At 39.9% G+C, this 17,802-nt stretch overlaps 1 protein-coding gene across 3 annotated transcripts in view; it reads right to left on the minus strand.

Moving 5' to 3' along the window:
- Positions 1-7,082: 7,082 nt before the first annotated feature.
- LOC124252931 (beta-1,3-galactosyltransferase 1-like) overlaps positions 7,083-17,802 on the minus strand; it is a 61,984-nt gene continuing 51,264 nt past the window's right edge. For 2 of the 3 annotated variants that reach the window (XM_046686608.1, XM_046686609.1), the window contains exon 2: positions 7,083-8,957. In XM_046686608.1, coding sequence (XP_046542564.1) covers positions 8,063-8,957 — 895 coding nt within the window. In that variant the 3' untranslated portion in view covers positions 7,083-8,062. The remainder of the gene's footprint in view (positions 8,958-17,802) is intronic. The other variant, XR_006892067.1, reaches the window with a different exon arrangement.

The following is a 17,802-nucleotide window of genomic DNA, read 5'->3' on the forward strand; positions in this document are numbered from 1 at the left end:
CAATGAAATAATAACAATTTAACCATCTTACCATCTCTTGTTCTTTTATAGTGCCCTGAAGAAAGAATGTGAAGTTTCTTTTTTGACTCAGTATAGATACATATTTTATTATTGGTAGTTTAGATTAGTAACTGAGATTGTTAATGGCTGTACCCTCAAAAGGGGTTGAAGTAGCGTAAAATTATTGTCCTCCTGCGAGGGTACATAAGTCCTGAAACATTCAAAGGAAATTTAAATTTGCCAGTTGTTTGAAATGTAGTATTCGTGTCATGTTAATTTTGGTTAAATTTGACTTCAATCGCCAGCGGCTGAAGGGGTGATATAAATCCATCTAGGGTCCATGCAGGTAGCAAAAGTACTGTAAGTCCCCATGGTCCCTAGTTTGGTGATCTACCTTCAGTTGTTGGCGATCTATAGCCTGTTTTTATATTGTATTGTCCAAATAGTGCTATTAGTTTTAACTTTCCACTCTAGTTTTAATTCTAATTGTGATATTCTAGTTGTTTTACTGTTCTTCGTCAACAGGTTTTTATAACATACATATATTCCATTTCAATGTCAAATATGTTTTCGTCACGATATGGCTGCAATATTGCCGATGTGACGTTAAATAATAACTCACTCACTCACTCACTCACTCACTCACTCACTCACTCACTCACTCACTCACTCACTCACTCACTCACTCACTCACTCACTCACTCACTCACTCACTCACTCACTCACTCACTCACTCACTCACTCACTCACTCACTCACTCACTCCACCTCACTCACTCACTCCTCACTCACTCACTCCACTCACTCACTCACTCACTCACTCACTCACTCACTCACTCACTCACTCACTCACTCACTCACTCACTCACTCACTCACTCACTCACTCACTCACTCACTCACTCACTCACTCACTCACTCACTCACTCACTCACTCACTCACTCACTCACTCACTCACTCATCACTCACTCACTCACTCACTCATCTTTAAATTGACAATGCTTTGCCGTGATGATCGCCGCGGTCACCGGAGCTAAAAACATGCCGTACCTGTGGTACAGCACGCAGCTGACGGCGCTCAAAGCGTGGTCGATGAACGGATCTTTCTCGAGATCTTCCCACACGTAAAGTCGACGTTCCGTAGGAATGGGAAGGAAGTACGACGCTACGCTGGCGTAGATCTGCGTTATGACAGACCCTATGGGTTTTGTCATTTCGGCGCCGAGTCTGGATTCGTATCTCGGATACAGCTTGTCGATTTCTTCGGCTGGCAGTTTGTGAATTCTATCTGGAGTGTGGTCGCCTCCCCCACCCAAGTATTGTTTGGCTTTGCCGCTGACCGCGAGCGCCACCAGTTTCTCTCGCTTGTCGTTTTTATTATTATTATCATCATCCAACATTTGTTAGAGCAGTTCGTCGCACTCCATCTTATAATGTAACAAACGTTTTTTAAGTCTAATAAAATAAAATGCGATGCACGCGAAACACAGCGAGATGAAAGTCAAGTTGGACACAACCAGAATTTCGAACATTGGTGTTTTTCGCTAGAATTTTGCTAGAATATTGCTTAAAAAAGTTAGCAGACTTTATACGCTACTGGTTGGTCGGTTTTCAACAGGAGTTTGGCGTGTTTATTTCAGCGAGCTGCTTCTTCAGTCGTTCTCGTTCTTGTTTGATCGGTTCATAACGTTTTACATTGTTACATATATATTCTTCCACAACTGCGACAGTAAGGTCTATGACAGTACATATTTAGATATCAAACTGGATGCATCGTTTGCTCTCCATCAGCTTCGATGACAGCACGTGGAGCCGTACAACCTATGTAAACAAAGGATCGCTACGCACATCGAAATAGTGTTACAGGTTTGTGGATATTTTCTCAGTGAAACTAAACCATTCTGTTAAACATGATTAGTTAGATGTGTAGACTCGTCAAAAATAAAGAGTAAAAGAAACCTGTACATTATATTGAATGGACATTGCAAGATGAGACGAATCGTCACATTTTTCTGGCCTGTGGCAGAGGTACTATGCTGGCTTGCCGCACGAAACTGGGTAGGAGAGTGGTAACTGTCACCTACTCTCAACAGGTGAATTACACAGCCAAAGTCCCAGATGCGAGTTCAAACCCATACTCAGCGCTTTAAACTTTTGTCACCCATAATAACTAAAAGTTAATGAATGTGACATCTTAATTAACAAAAAGACATCCTCATAACAGTACAAATGGATATTTTTGGGTTCATTATGTGTGTATTATTATCATATGTGTATAGCGCCAATGGAATAATAAAATTTAAATCCCATTTCCCCTCACCTCACCCCCAAGCCAACAACCAGTCTGGGATGACAGGACACTTGTATTAGTCTCCTTTTTGGAATATTAATGGACGGTATGCTAAGGCGTGTGATAGTGGTTTTTATCCTTCCTTCCCAGCGAACCATCACATTGTGGAACTCACTCTGGCATGATTATACTTCCCAGCGAACCATCACATTGTGGAGCTCACTCTGGCATGATTATACTTCCCAGCGAACCATCACATTGTGGAACTCACTCTGGCATGATTATACTTCCCAGCGAACCATCACATTGTGGAGCTCAGTCTGGCATGATTATACTTCCCAGCGAACCATCACATTGTGGAACTCACTCTGGCATGATTATACTTCCCAGCGAACCATCACTCATTGTGGATTATACTCAGCTCTTGCATGATTATACTTCCCAGCGAACCATCACATTGTGGAGCTCACTCTGGCATGATTATACTTCCCAGCGAACCATCATTGTGGAACTCAGTCTGGCATGATTATACTTCCCAGCGAACCATCACATTGTGGAACTCACTCTGGCATGATTATACTTCCCAGCGAACCATCACATTGTGGAACTCACTCTGGCACTGATTATACTTCCCAGCGAACCATCACATGTGGAGCTCTTCCCATTATACTCTGGCATGATTATACCCCAGCGAACCATCACATTGTGGAACTCACTCTGGCATGATTATACTCCCCAGAACCATCACATTGTGGAGCTCAGTCTGGCATGATTATACTTCCCAGCGAACCATCACATTGTGGAGCTCAGTCTGGCATGATTATACTTCCCAGCGAACCATCACATTGAGGAACTCACTCTGGCATGATTATACTCCCCAGCGAACCATCAAATTGTGGAACTCAGTCTGGCATGATTATACTTCCCAGCGAACCATCACATTGTGGAACTCACTCTGGCATGATTATACTTCCCAGCGAACCATCACATTGTGGAGCTCAGTCTGGCATGATTATACTTCCCAGCGAACCATCACATTGTGGAACTCACTCTGGCATGATTATACTTCCCAGCGAACCATCACATTGTGGAACTCAGTCTGGCATGATTATACTTCCCAGCGAACCATCACATTGTGGAGCTCACTCTGGCATGATTATACTTCCCAGCGAACCATCACATTGTGAAACTCACTCTGGCATGATTATACTTCCCAGCGAACCATCACATTGTGGAACTCACTCTGGCATGATTATACTTCCCAGCGAACCATCACATTGTGAATCTCAGTCTGGCATGATTATACTTCCCAGCGAACCATCACATTGTGGAACTCACTCTGGCATGATTATACTTCCCAGCGAACCATCACATTGTGGAGCTCAGTCTGGCATGATTATACTTCCCAGCGAACCATCACATTGAGGAACTCACTCTGGCATGATTATACTCCCCAGCGAACCATCAAATTGTGGAACTCAGTCTGGCATGATTATACTTCCCAGCGAACCATCACATTGTGGAACTCACTCTGGCATGATTATACTTCCCAGCGAACCATCACATTGTGGAGCTCAGTCTGGCATGATTATACTTCCCAGCGAACCATCACATTGTGGAGCTCACTCTGGCATGATTATACTTCCCAGCGAACCATCACATTGTGGAGCTCAGTCTGGCATGATTATACTTCCCAGCGAACCATCACATTGTGGAACTCACTCTTGCATGATTATACTTCCCAGCGAACCATCACATTGTGGAACTCACTCTGGCATGATTAAACTTCTCTTGAAGCTGATATCCCCCAGCATGTGTGTTACGGTGTACCGGCAGTAAGACTAGCAGGAAGACTACATTTTAAAGCTCAGAGGAGTAAGCAGTAAAATGCTAAAATCAATCCATGCTCTCCATGCAAGTGTTAAATCATATACTAAATTTAATAATTTGCAAAATGTTTTGATTGTCCCGCTGGGTCTACGGCAAGGGTGTGTCTTAAGCCCTTTTCTTTTTCCATTGTTATCAATGAACTAGCTTATGAAATAGAAGCTTGTTGCGTACCAGGAATTCAGCTTATATCAGTTATGTCTTCTTATATTTGCTGATGATTTCTGATACAGTGTTTGGTTTACAGATAAGACTTATGTTCTAAAAGACCTTTGTCTTGAGAACTGTTTGACTGTAGATATGGAAAAGAACAAATGCAATAGTTTTCAGAAAGGTAGAAGGCTGTCTAAATATGAAAAATGGTTCTGTAATGGTGTACAAATTGATCCTTGTCTCACCATGGAGCAACATGTGAACCATCTCTGTAGAGTAGGCTACTTCCATCTCCACTCTATTGGTAACATCCGCCATCTTGTAACCACAGATGCTGCTAAAGTTCTCACTCAGTCACTTGTTCTCTCCAGGATTGACTATTGCAATAGCCTACTGTTTGGAATCTCCAATGATCTTCTCTTCAGACTTCAAAAACTTCAGAATGCTGCCGCCAGAGTTGTCACTAAAACATCCAAATGGACTCACATAACCCCAATCCTCCAGAGTCTGCATTGGCTGCCGGTTGAAGCAAGAATTCATTTCAAGATCTGCACTCTTGTTTTCCGCTGCAAACACGGCCTAGCTCCTCCATACCTCTCTGAGATGTTGTCAACATATATGCCTGCCCGTTCTCTCCGCTCTCAGAATCAACATCTTCTCTCAGTTCCCCAAGTTCGTCTCAAACACTTTGGCCATAGGTCATTCAAATTTGCAGCACCAACCCTATGGAACATTCTTCCTACTCCATAAATAGAATGTGTTTCCTCGTATAAATATCTAGGTATGTTATTCAGTAGGTCGTTAGTATGGACCAAGCACATAGAAAATGTATGTCTTCAGGCTAAGCAAGTTCTATTTGATATATTTAGATCAATGTCAACGTTTAACGTTTATCATCAAAAGGTCTACCAAATACTGGTGTAAAATATTGAAAATATCAAATGAACGTTATGTAAAGAAATGTTATAATATGTTTGTACAAATGGAAAGTAATGGATGTAAGAGCTGGGCATCTAGGATAAAGCATACATTACAAGTCTATGGATTCGGATTTGTGTGGCAAGAAAAGATGGTTCGAAATGAAACGTTTTATTTAGCTGAATCTTTAGGTAGACTCAAAGTTTCCTATCAACAGGACTGCCATTCTGCACTAGTAAAGGGCACAAACACATTTCAATATTTGTTGTTTAAACCTATTTTCGATGTTGAATCATACATCCTCACAGTCACCTATTTTAAACATAAACGTCTTCTTGCTCAATTTAGATTGGGCTCTCATAAACTACAAATAGAAACAGGCAGGTATATTGGAGAGGCTATAAATGACAGATTATGTAATATTTGCAAACGGTGATATATAGAAGATGAATATCACTTCTTACTTACCGTATTTGTAATAAATATTTAGAACAATGCAACGTTTGTACATTCCTTTACAATTTTATGAATATCCAACAATCCACAAGTTTAATATGCTAATGCAAGCATCAAATGCAAGCATCTTAAAACATTTATCAGTATATACATATCAAGCTATGTTACTAAAGGGTGACTATTGAGGGGGAAACAACGATTGCGATAGCGATAGTCTATTGCAACATACTATAGCGATAGAGATAGTCTATTGCAACATACTTTTACAATACTATTCCATTTTGTGAAATGTCAAGAGAAAATGAATATTAAACAGATAGAGTTAGGAGAATAACATATCTTAGTACTAACGTACCTGATACAGCAAAATACAACAAACAATAATTGTTCATTTTAACCAAATTTATTGACATGTGTTGATTGAACTAAATCCCTCCCGATTGATAAACCTCGCAGCCTCGAGTCCACTCTTGGTTGCAATAGATATATGAGTACAATCAATAGCCCCTATTACATTTGGTAATTGAGCAATATTGTGAAAAAACAACCATCACTTGTCTCTTTCTATCTCGTGATGGAATCTGAATAAACCTTGGACGCAACTCGTTGGACGCATAAAACCTCAATGCAACATTTAAAATATTGTTCAGACGCGGAAAGGGAATGGCTTCTGTGGGAAGCGGGATGATAAAACGTACACTTTGTTTGTTGATTCTGTAACGTATGTGGAATTCTCTGTCATCAAAACATTCAAAAGGATTTGACGATCTTTAAAGACTCGCTCTCTGTACAAACCTGGACGTGCAGCTCTAATGTTACGGAGCAGCATCAGATGATGGCCAGGCATGACTACATCTTAAGACATTTTATAAAGGAGATGAGTAGTGATATCTGTCAAATTCCAGCTGATCTTTTGGTACTTAATTTACAATAATGTCCAAAACAAACTCTACCACAAAAGTGATTTAAAAGATCAGCTGAACCTGGGTCTTCAACTAGAACTTACCGAATTCTTTTAAGTTAATGATAGAAGGTCACACTTTTTGTCTTTGTTTTGGAAACACCTTCTTTGAACTTACGGTTCATTTGACTGACTGACTGAGTTTAGTTTTACGCCGCGTTTAGCAATATTCCTGCAATATCACGGCGGGGGACACCAGAAATGGGCTTAACACATTGTGCCCATGTGGGGAATCGAACCCGGGTCTTCGGCGTGACGAGCCAACGCTTTAACCACTAGGCTACCCCACCGCCCCCGGTCCATTTGAAGCTGCAAGCCTGCACCCAAACAATAAAAAGATACCAATCAACATAAATATTTGTCACCAAAGTCAATTACTAAACTATCGATAGTCGCACATACTGTCGATGCATTGATAGTTTTTCGATTGTTACTGAGACAGTCTTTATAATAACAAACTCACTCACTCTGTAATTCTCGATGTGTGACATGGGCATATGGCCTATATTACTTTTGGAAATAATCTACTGACCCAGACAGCATACATAGCAATGCAATCAGACATTGTTCTAGCCTCACGTTCTCCTTTGTTGAGCATATACAATTAGGTGATTTCATTCACCGTCATCATTTCACATATACTTACTTCTTCAGCGTGTGAGCTGTCCAGTAAATATTAAGCCCAGAACAAGATAATACACAAAACGTAGACTGCATACATGAAAACTTGGCGGTACCGAGAGTAGTAATGACCTAATGCGGACATTCTCAATGAGTGAGTGAGTTTAGATTTTAAGTCACACCGGCAGTATTTTAGTTATATCGTGACTGAACCAACTTATACATTCATAATACATTAAACACATACATAAACAATAAAAGCCATCGAGGGGTAAATTTCAAAACATGTTTCAAGAAATTTCTTTGTGTGTCAAAACATTACAAGAAGGAAAATCATAATCCCGAAGGAAAACATATTGATGCTATGACGTAATACCTCCTTGCTTCAAATTATGCATAACTCAACATTGACGAAAGGAAGGCTTCAAGGACCACAGGACAAGAATAGATTTACACTATGGAAAGTGCATGATAATGTGACCGTCTTTTCATCCAGTGCAAACTAAGGTACAAATTGAGACAGAACGGCCCTTGTGGACCTCTATGTATAAAAGCGACACTATCAAATGATGGTCACGTCCTCGTTCGTGAGATAACGTTTATTTAGTAATTAGCATCACCTGCAGACCGACACGCACTCAGTGTTCACACATGTCCTTGTGCTAACAACATCGCCCGCTAAGCGTTCCCATCCAGTACATAGCTCTGCTCCTGTAAGCAACATACAAAAAAGAACATCCCTTCTGTTTTATAACATTCGGATGGCTTACTCAGCCACTCAAAATCTCGTCCCTTTGGGCAATGCTTGCAGTGTCGTGTTCGATGCAAGTGCTAAAATCCCGGTTGCATACGCATCATCAATCCATATTGACTTTATGTGAGCTGAAGTGTCGTATAGCATCTTGATAACGGGCAGCGTTGTTATGTAGGCAAACCCCCCACAATATGGGGGGTACGAATGGAAGGGGTACTCCTTCTTAGACATGTTCCACTTTCCTTTCTTCTGCCTTTTGCTATGCACGATAAGGAAGCACAGTATATTTCCATCAGGGACAGGGTTCGACAACAGGTACCTCAACACGTTGTTTGTATGTAAAACGACATCATCGTCCATTTTGATAACATATCGCACATGTTTACAATATGTGAGAACCCAGTGGTAACCCATCATGTGCTTGTGGGTCAGGTTGTGGTAAGAATCTATGAAATTCCCTTGTACAATGTCTCGATATTCCTTCGATTCTCTTTTAACTTCTGCCTGTAGTGACGCATTGATAGTTTGTCCCACAAAGAAAACAACAGTCAATAATGACCCATGTTCAGAGGATCCCCTGAGGGTCTGTCTAATCTTCTGACGCTTTTTGACATGGTACATAGCAGTATGGACTATCGCCACCACAGAGAGCCTGCCCCTACAGTTTTGGGAGTTAATTGAGAATTTGTACTGATGTAAATTATCCAAAACATCAGCATCTTCAGTGTCTTTAAGGCTTAAATATCGCACGACTTCATTGCTTGAAGAAATTTGGGGTGCGACATTGTCTCCTCGTGTATCCGTCTCAAACTCAAAGCGACTTCTCAGCCAATACATGACACACACTAAGCAGATTGCTGGTACCAACCGCCATGTCTTCGCCCTGGACCTCCCCGGACAGCGGATAATACTAAGCATTCTGAAACAACAATAAAGTTTCAGCACATACTGCATTCAAATAGTAGAGATATTCAATAAGTGAGTGAGTTACAATAAGAGACTTTCAGCCATACCATGACCAGAAACGTTTCTCATAGATAATACATACATGTTGTTATTATAACACCCAGTCATCAAAGAACTGTTAAATTACTAGGCACACAAATGTTGTTTAAAACGTGTATGTAACCATAAAAATATATCATTATATTTAACAATACAATATAAAAGCGGGCTATCGATCGCCAGCAACTGAACGGAGATCACCTTACTATGGACCAAGGACATAGGGTGCAATGAGTGAAGATGTTTCATAATACAGATCATCATAGATTGAATTAAACAGACATTTGCATGCAGGGTTGGACCCATCGGCATACAGTTTTGTAACATACTGCAAAGAGAGTTTTGTGTGGACTTGGTTAAGAGAAGGCTCTTCTGCTCCAACGTAAGGACTGCTAATAGAACGCAAAGTATTGGACCTTTGTGGTCAACAGAATCAAGTATCTACGATCAATCTACGATATAGCAGTGATTAAGTTGTGAGCGGGTCGGTGATCTATTCAGGTGCAGGAGACAAGATAGATATCCACCTCACTTTGAATCGGAAACAACTTTTAACATATTGTGTGCCTTCAAGCATTCAAGGAATTTAATATGTGGCAAAAACGTGAAATGGGAGTAAAAACTAGAACCTAAGAACTTCCTTTACAACTCTGATGGGGGTGCCATTTGAAAACAGCTCTGGGTCCTTATGTGGTCTATATTTTCTGCAAAGATGTGTACAATTAGATTTAGAAAAATGATGTATCGTGAACTTGATAAAGGGCAGTACGTAGATTATGACATGAAAATAATTCACTATAATCTTCACCATAGTATGACCTGAAATCTATTTTTTTCTTCTCCTGTTGATAATTTGTTTTCATAATTTGATGATTTGGGTACAGTTTTGCCAGGTTTGTTTACTATGTCAACTTTATCAGTTGATAACTTCAAGTTGTCACCATCCTTCAGATGGTGAAAATGCGAAATTTTGACTTGATCTATTTTTCTGCTTTCTTCCTTTAATTGTTGAACCATGATTTACGAATATGTGGAGTTGCAGAGGACTTTGGTATTGTTTGGACAGCAATGTCATTAAATATATCCGAAAACAACTGTATAGGATCTTCAGTGTTCCTGAAAATGTCATGTTTTAAGCGATCAGTGCATATTGTCTCATATAATGACCAGTCAGCCTTGTTGAAGGTCCTTCTTGATACAGGTGGGATCACCAGGGATCAAAGTGCTGACTTAGGCAATCATGGATCATACAGTCAAATTAATTACCCAAGGGGAATTGATGAGTGCTAGATCGAAAGCAGAATATGTTCCAATGGCTGGATGTAAATAAATCGAATATCATTATATATACATATTATGTTATTTTCTGAAATAATTTCCTCAAGGATTTTACCTTTTTTATTAGTATTTGCACTTCCCCAAAGGGGTTCTGTCTGTTGAGATCACCCATGATGATACACGGATTTGGAAGCTGATCATATAGAGTTTGAAGTTCCTACAGTCAAATGTCAGAGAAAGGAGGCATATACAAGATGCACAGGGGTTAACGCAATGTGCAGAAGCAGACGAACAGCAACGGTTTGAAGATTTGTATTCAGGCAGACGGGGCTATAAATCATACCCTGTCGTCCTAAAATGGAAGCACCTCCTGTTGCTTATCTACCGGATAAACATAGTTTGGCTTCAGGTCCTTGTCATGCATGATGTCAACCGCCATTGTTACAAGACGTTGGGTATAGATGCAAGCAACGGTATTGTAAATGTACGCTTCAAAGATACCAACATGCAAACCAGTATACAGTTGCCCTAGTTGTCTGCAGCTTATATTTGCATTGAGTCAAATTGTCTTTACTATTGATCTCGCGGCTTTCTTGGTAATAACCCAAGCAGAAAACTGTCACTAATTAAAGTATTTGAATACACAATGGCTTTTAGAACATGCCCAGTGATTGGTGATGATAACCGGGCTCTGATCTCTGATGAGAATAGTGCTGCTTTACAGGGACGGAAGGTTTTTATGGGCATTTACAGTAATTTAAAGAAATTGGGCAATGTAAATTTCAAAACATATTTCAAAATATTTGATACAAAAATTAAACCAATTTTGCTATATGGGGCAGAGGTTTGGGGGTTTTCTCGGTTGGAAGCATTGGAAAAGGTTCACTTGTACGCGTGTAAAAAAGTCTTAGGAGTTAAATTAAATACCCCAAATGTGATGATCTATGGTGAATGCGGTCGCTTCCCACTTTATCTAGAAGCACAGATAAAAGTTATCAAATACTGGGTAAAGCTCTTGAATATGCCTGCATCAAGATTTCCTAAGAAATGTTATAACATGATGTATTTGTTTGACACCAACGGTAAATCAAATTGGGTAACGAATGTTAGAAATTTACTAAATCATTGTGGTTTTAGTGATGTATTTTTGTCACAAAAGATTACCAGCCCGAAGTCATTTTATAATGCTTTATCGCAAAGATTAAAAGATATGTACATCCAGACCTGGAACTCATCTTTAATACAGTCGCCAAAATCCACTTTTTACAGTACTTTTAAATCTTTTTTCCATACAGAGCAATACCTACACGATATCAATCTTAGAAAATTCCATGTTTCATTATCCAGATTTAGATGCTCTTCACATGATCTTATGATCGAGAAGGGCAGATATTATAATATTCCAAGAGATAACAGATTTTGCAAATTTTGTGCACTAAATGTAATTGAAGATGAATTCCACTTTTTGCTGGTATGTCCTTACTATGCTGATTTAAGGACAAAATATCTACCACAATATTACTATTCACATCCTACCATGTTTAAATTTAATTTGATAATGAACTCTAATAATACAACTTATATTCGTAAACTTGGTATGTATATCCACCATGCTTTTGAACAAAGAAAATAACGTTTGCAAACATTGTGATTGTATGCCATTATTGTTTTTATATTTTGTACTATAGGCCTGTGGCCTCTTCAGTAATGAAATAAAGAGATTTGACCTGGGGTAGCTGTTGCCATATTTCCATATGTCACGCAGATGTTTACATAATATATAAAATCTTCTGTATCACATATAAAACATCTGCCCGGCCTTTACAGGCCTACGAGACACATAAAACCCATAAAACAATGCATAGATAAAATCTATCCCTATACACACATAGTAAAATTTAGAGATAAGATGGATGGTGTAATATCATATGTTATAATAATTTTCTTCTTTTAAACATAAGTAACACTGAAGCAGCTAAGAAATATACTAGGTTATCTCATTCCATAATAAAAATAGTCGACAGGAGTCATCAAGCTAAACAGAGGGTTAAGAGAGCGTGCCTTTTGCCATAAAACGGACCTTATATCGGAATATATATTACATTTCGATAGAAAATAGACCTCGTCTTCAACTGCTCTATTCTTACAATATTTACATAGTCGTTGTTCAAGAGGGGTTTTAGGCCGTGAGAAACGACCAAGTTCAATCTCCAGAGGTAAAGTTCCACATCGTAGTTTGGCCAAGATACTTCGTTGAGAACTATTGAAAATAGTGTGGGCATTTGTTGATACTGATAAAGAGGTCTTAAACAGCCGGAACGTTCGTAGTTTGTTGCCGTTACAACAGCCAGTATCATCCCATAGTTGTGAATACCAGTTACAATAATCAATATCAAACAACTTCTCTTTTATGAAAATGAAATCCATTGGTGAAATACGCAGCTTGTCAACAAGAGGTAAATGCAAAGAGATCAATAATTGTAAAACTTTGTTATCCCATGACTTACGGAAGGACAATGACCAGTTGTGAATATTGCTTATAATACTATTGATCTTAAAATATTGTAGGCGCTTCCAATAACGGACAGATTCAATACGATGTTTTGTGAGGTTAGAAAACCAACCCATCTCGCCTCTTACGGCTAAGTTCGGGGTATTACGACCTACACCCAAAAAGAAACGACATGCCCTATTTTGGATAGCATTTATACAACTGAATTCACGTGACCCCCAAACAGCAGAGCCATACGACAGTATTGGCTGAACTAAGTTATCATAAAGTTTGTTAAACACATCATAATGCATCCCACCGACTGCTTTGAATTTACTAATTAAAATACCCAGTGCTCTTCCAGCAGACTTAGCGATTTCCTTTGCAGTGAAATTAAGATCAAGGTGTTCCTGTAACCACAGTCCTAGATATTTATAGGCGTTACATACATCGATGTCGTCGTTGCCACAAGAAAATCTGAACTCCGTTCTTGCCATAGAAACAGGTCTATAATGAACTATTTTGGTCTTCAAAGCATTAATCTGCAAACGCCATGTTCTGCACCATTGACTGACACAGTCTAACATAGACTGTAAAGAATTTTCGTCTCCTGCAATGAGCGCAATCAATATCATCTGCGTAAAGAAGAACACTAAGCATGAAATGCTCTCTCTCTCTCTCTCTCTCTCTCTCTCTCTCTCTCTCTCTCTCTCTCTCTCTCTCTCTCTCTCTCTCTCTCTCTCTCTCTCTCTCTCTCTCTCTCTCTCTCTCTCTCTCTCTCTCACCAATATAAGTTTTATTTCATTCAATTTGTTAATACCTACTTGGGTGTCCCACTTCTTTTGCATCAGATCACGGATGTAAGTTCTAATGCTAGCTTTGTAATCAGAGTATGGAATAAGAAGTGGTGTCACAGATTTATTGAGTGCTGCCTTAGCAGCAAGATCAGCCATTGTATTCCCAGAAATGCCAACGTGGCTAGGTAACCAACAAAAGACGACGTCGCATTGGCCAGTAGCAAGCTCATTATACACTTCAATAATTTCTATCAAAAGTGGATGTATACAAGACTAAATTCTTGTTTATACTGTAGATCATTAGTTTCGGATTTTTTTAAATGTGGTTAATGTTAAGTCAACGACTGGCCTCACCAAGGAGGAGAAGAAAGAAGACGAGAAGGAGATATATTCTCCAGCTCAATTCCGGCAGCAGATATGAATGGTTTAATTCTGTGTCAAAGAGGCGGAACAAGAGAAGGCTTTTTGTTATACAAATCCTCATAAAGAGTTAAATGCAGGGTTAAATTCGTTAAAATATAGTTTGGTAATATATTGTAAAGATAATTTATACGGCGTTGGGTAAGAGAAGGCTCATCTGCCTCGACGTAGAGACTATCAACTGGAAAAGTTCTAAATGATCCAAGACAAAGTCTGAGACCTTGGTGGTGAACAGAATCAAGTAGTTTAAGGTTGCTTTTGCAGGCTCCGCCATATACGATCGAGCCATAATCAAGTTTAGATCGCACCAATGATCTATATAAGTGAAGGAGGGTAGTTTGATCCCCTCCCCACTTTGAATTGGAGACAACCTTTAACAAATCGAGTGCCTTCAGGCATTTAGCCTTAAGGGATTTAATATGTGGCAGGAATGTTAAATGGGAATCGAAATTGAGGCCCAGGAATTTGGCCTCCTTTACAACTTTGATGGGAGTGCCATTTAAAGATAGTTCTGGGTCCTTATGAGGCTTATATTTTCTACAAAAATGTTTACAATTAGTTTTTGATTTAGAAAATTTTAAGCCGTTTTCAAGACACCATTTATTTATTTTGTTTAAACATAACTGCAGTTGCCGTTCAATAGTATGCATATTTTTACCACGACAAGAAATATTGAAATCATCCACAAATAATGATCCATCAACTGAATCATTTAAAACTGTTGATAAACTATTGATCTTGATGCTAAACAGTGTGACAGACAAAATACGTCCTTGTGGGACACCCCGATCATGATTATAATGATCAGACAGGGTTGAACCCACTCGGACTTGAAATTGCCTGTCTTTTAAAAACTGTGATATAAAAAGAGGCAAACGGCCTCTCAACCAAAATCATATAAATACTTCAAAATGCCATGCTTCCAGGTCATATCATAAGCTTTCTCAAGATCAAAGAAAATTGATACAGCATGTTGTTTATATACTATAGCATTTTTAACAAAGGATTCTAAACGTACCAGATGATCAATGTTATAAGGTTATTGGTTTCAAGATACCAAGTTAATCTATTATTCACCATACGTTCCATGGTTTTAAAGACACAGCTAGTTAGAGATATCGGTCTGTAATAAGACGGATCTGTATGATCCCTGCCAGGTTTTGGTATTGGGACTACACTGGCATTACGCCACGAAGGAGGAAATGCTCCAGACGTCCATATTTGGTCAAATTTATCTAAAAGTGTGATTAGACATGGTTCAGGTAAGTGTTTCAGTAGCTGGTAATGTATATTATCATCACCCGCTGCAGTGTCATGAGCTTGCTCAAGAGCAGTATGTAGCTCATGTAATGAAAACACTTCGTTATAATTTTCACCGTTATTTGATTCGAAATTAAGTTTTGTCTTTTCCTGTTGTTTCTGGTATCTCTGAAACTCAAGGACATAATTTGCCGATGATGAAATTTTGGCAAGAGTTTCGCCGGTTTTATTTGCAATTGTAGACTTGTCAGTAATTAAATTATCAAATTAGCAAAATTAGCAGATTTTGAACCTTTGCCTTTAATTCTTTGAACCATGTTCCATACCTTAGACATTGGCGTGCGCGAATTAATTTTTGAGACATAATTTCTTCAAGATTGTCGTTTGTTTTGTTTAAAGGTACGACGCGCCTTTGCATTGAGTATTTTAAAATTTATTTAAGTTATGGACAGTTGGATGATGGCGGAAATAACGCTCTGCCTTTTTCCTCGCTTTTCTGGCTTGTCTACATTCTGTATGAAACCATGGTTTTCGTACATGTGGAGTCGTAGAGGACTTTGGTATACACTCATCAGCTATCAAAATTTTGAATGGGATCAGTTATATCACTGAAACATTCAGGTCGCAGTTTCGATTTACATATAGTTTGATATACAGACCAGTTAGCCTTCGAAAAGTTCCATCTAGTATACGATGGAGAATCAGATGGAGTTATTTCTGAAAGGATAGTTGGGAAGTGGTCACTTCCACAAAAGTCATTATGAACAGACCAATCAAATTCATTCAGGAGGTTAGAATCTGCAAGAGACAAATCCAAAGAAGAATAAGTGCCAGTTGCAGGATGCAGATAGGTGCTTGAGTCATCATTAAATATGCACAGGTCATTATTGGAAATGAAATCTTCCAGTATTTTGCCTTTAGTATTAGTGTTAGTACTGCCCCAGAGTGGGTTGTGACCGTTTAGGTCACCCATAATAACACATGGCTTTGGGAGTTGATCATAGAGTGATTGAAGATCAGTCAGCTGAAGGTTCGATGAAGGCGGAATATACAGAGAGCATAACGTAAATGCTACATCCAGAGTAATTCGCACTGCAACAGCTTGGAGATTAGTGTTTAGTGTAACAGGGCTGTGAATAACACCCTGTCGTATAAGGATAGTAGAACCTCCAGTGGCTCTATCACCTGGAGGGGAAAAATAATGATAGGCTGCAAACTGACGTAAGTTAACATTATCTGTCTGTTTCAGATACGTCTCTTGCAGACAGAACGCTGGTGGTGTTAAATCCTGGATTAATAGCTGTATTCCATTACCATTTGTCTCGAGTCCTCTACAGTTCCACTGCACAATATTGTTAGATAGACCTATCTTTTAGGCGGATTAATTGGGGATCTACCCCGCACCGTTTTCGAGGGCGACAAGCTATGTGCCCTAGAATGGACGTTTTCGGACACGTCCATGTCCCCAAGTGATCCGTATTTGTTAAATAATCGCATTTAGCGTTGGTGTTATTGTTGGCGTCGCCATACCACGTGCCTTTGTTTATAAACATGACCTTGGCACGCGCAGCCGCAAACAATACGTCACAGATGGCGTCATCAGTTGCTACGTCATCACACCACGCGACAGATAACGGTGAGTTTCCTCACTTCTCGCGTCACCACCGAACTCGCCTGTCGCGCACAGCTATTCACCGCTAAACAACCTAACGTCACCGCCAAACTGAAATGGGACCCCCAAAAAGAAGAGCAGCGTTACAGCACAGGATAGTCCCACAACCTGCAGTTGGAAAGAAACGCAGGACAACACGGGACAGCAGTGGAGTCGGCACAGAAAGCCCGCCGGTGGATTCAAGGACCGACCTTGGATCCTCCTCGGAACGCTCAAGCGCAAGGTAGGTTTAGCTTGGGTTCTGGTTTACATCAGGGAATTAACAATCCCGTTCATATAGATCCAAACTTACTGTTAGCAGCACCGTCCCTAACGCCCGCGCCCGTTACCCAAACCACGGCAGCGCAGCCGGCGGCAGAAGCGCACTCTGTGTTTCAGCAGGCGGTAGACGCGCGCACTGTGTTTAATCCAGATATAGCTGCATGCACAGTTCCTTCTGCATCAAGCATTCAAGCCACGCTACAATGGCTTTCTAATCTAGCTTCGGGTGGGGGAACTTCACAGCTAAGCCTTCCCACAAACAGCCAGGTGTCCGATGCCACAGCAGTTAATGCGGGTTTGCCCCCACTTTCTTACCAAACAGACCACGTCGGAGCTCACGTTAAAAATTCTGTAAGGCAAAAAATATGGAACGGCGAGTTCGTAGACTTCCAGACACTCCTTCCTTTTCAAAACGTTGCCCAGGAGGACGATGTCCCTTTACAAATGGTTTATAACCAGTCAGGTCAGGTCATGTTTAAACCGGCAGGTAAGCAATCTTCTAAACCCCTCACTATTGCCTCCTGGACTACGGCCTTCCACATTTTAATGAGTATTTACCTGCAAAAACACCCAGGTACGG

This window comes from Haliotis rubra, unplaced genomic scaffold (genome assembly GCF_003918875.1).
Source record: "Haliotis rubra isolate DU_JTF1 unplaced genomic scaffold, ASM391887v1 Scf53, whole genome shotgun sequence".
NCBI classification, from domain to species: Eukaryota; Metazoa; Mollusca; class Gastropoda; order Lepetellida; family Haliotidae; genus Haliotis; species Haliotis rubra.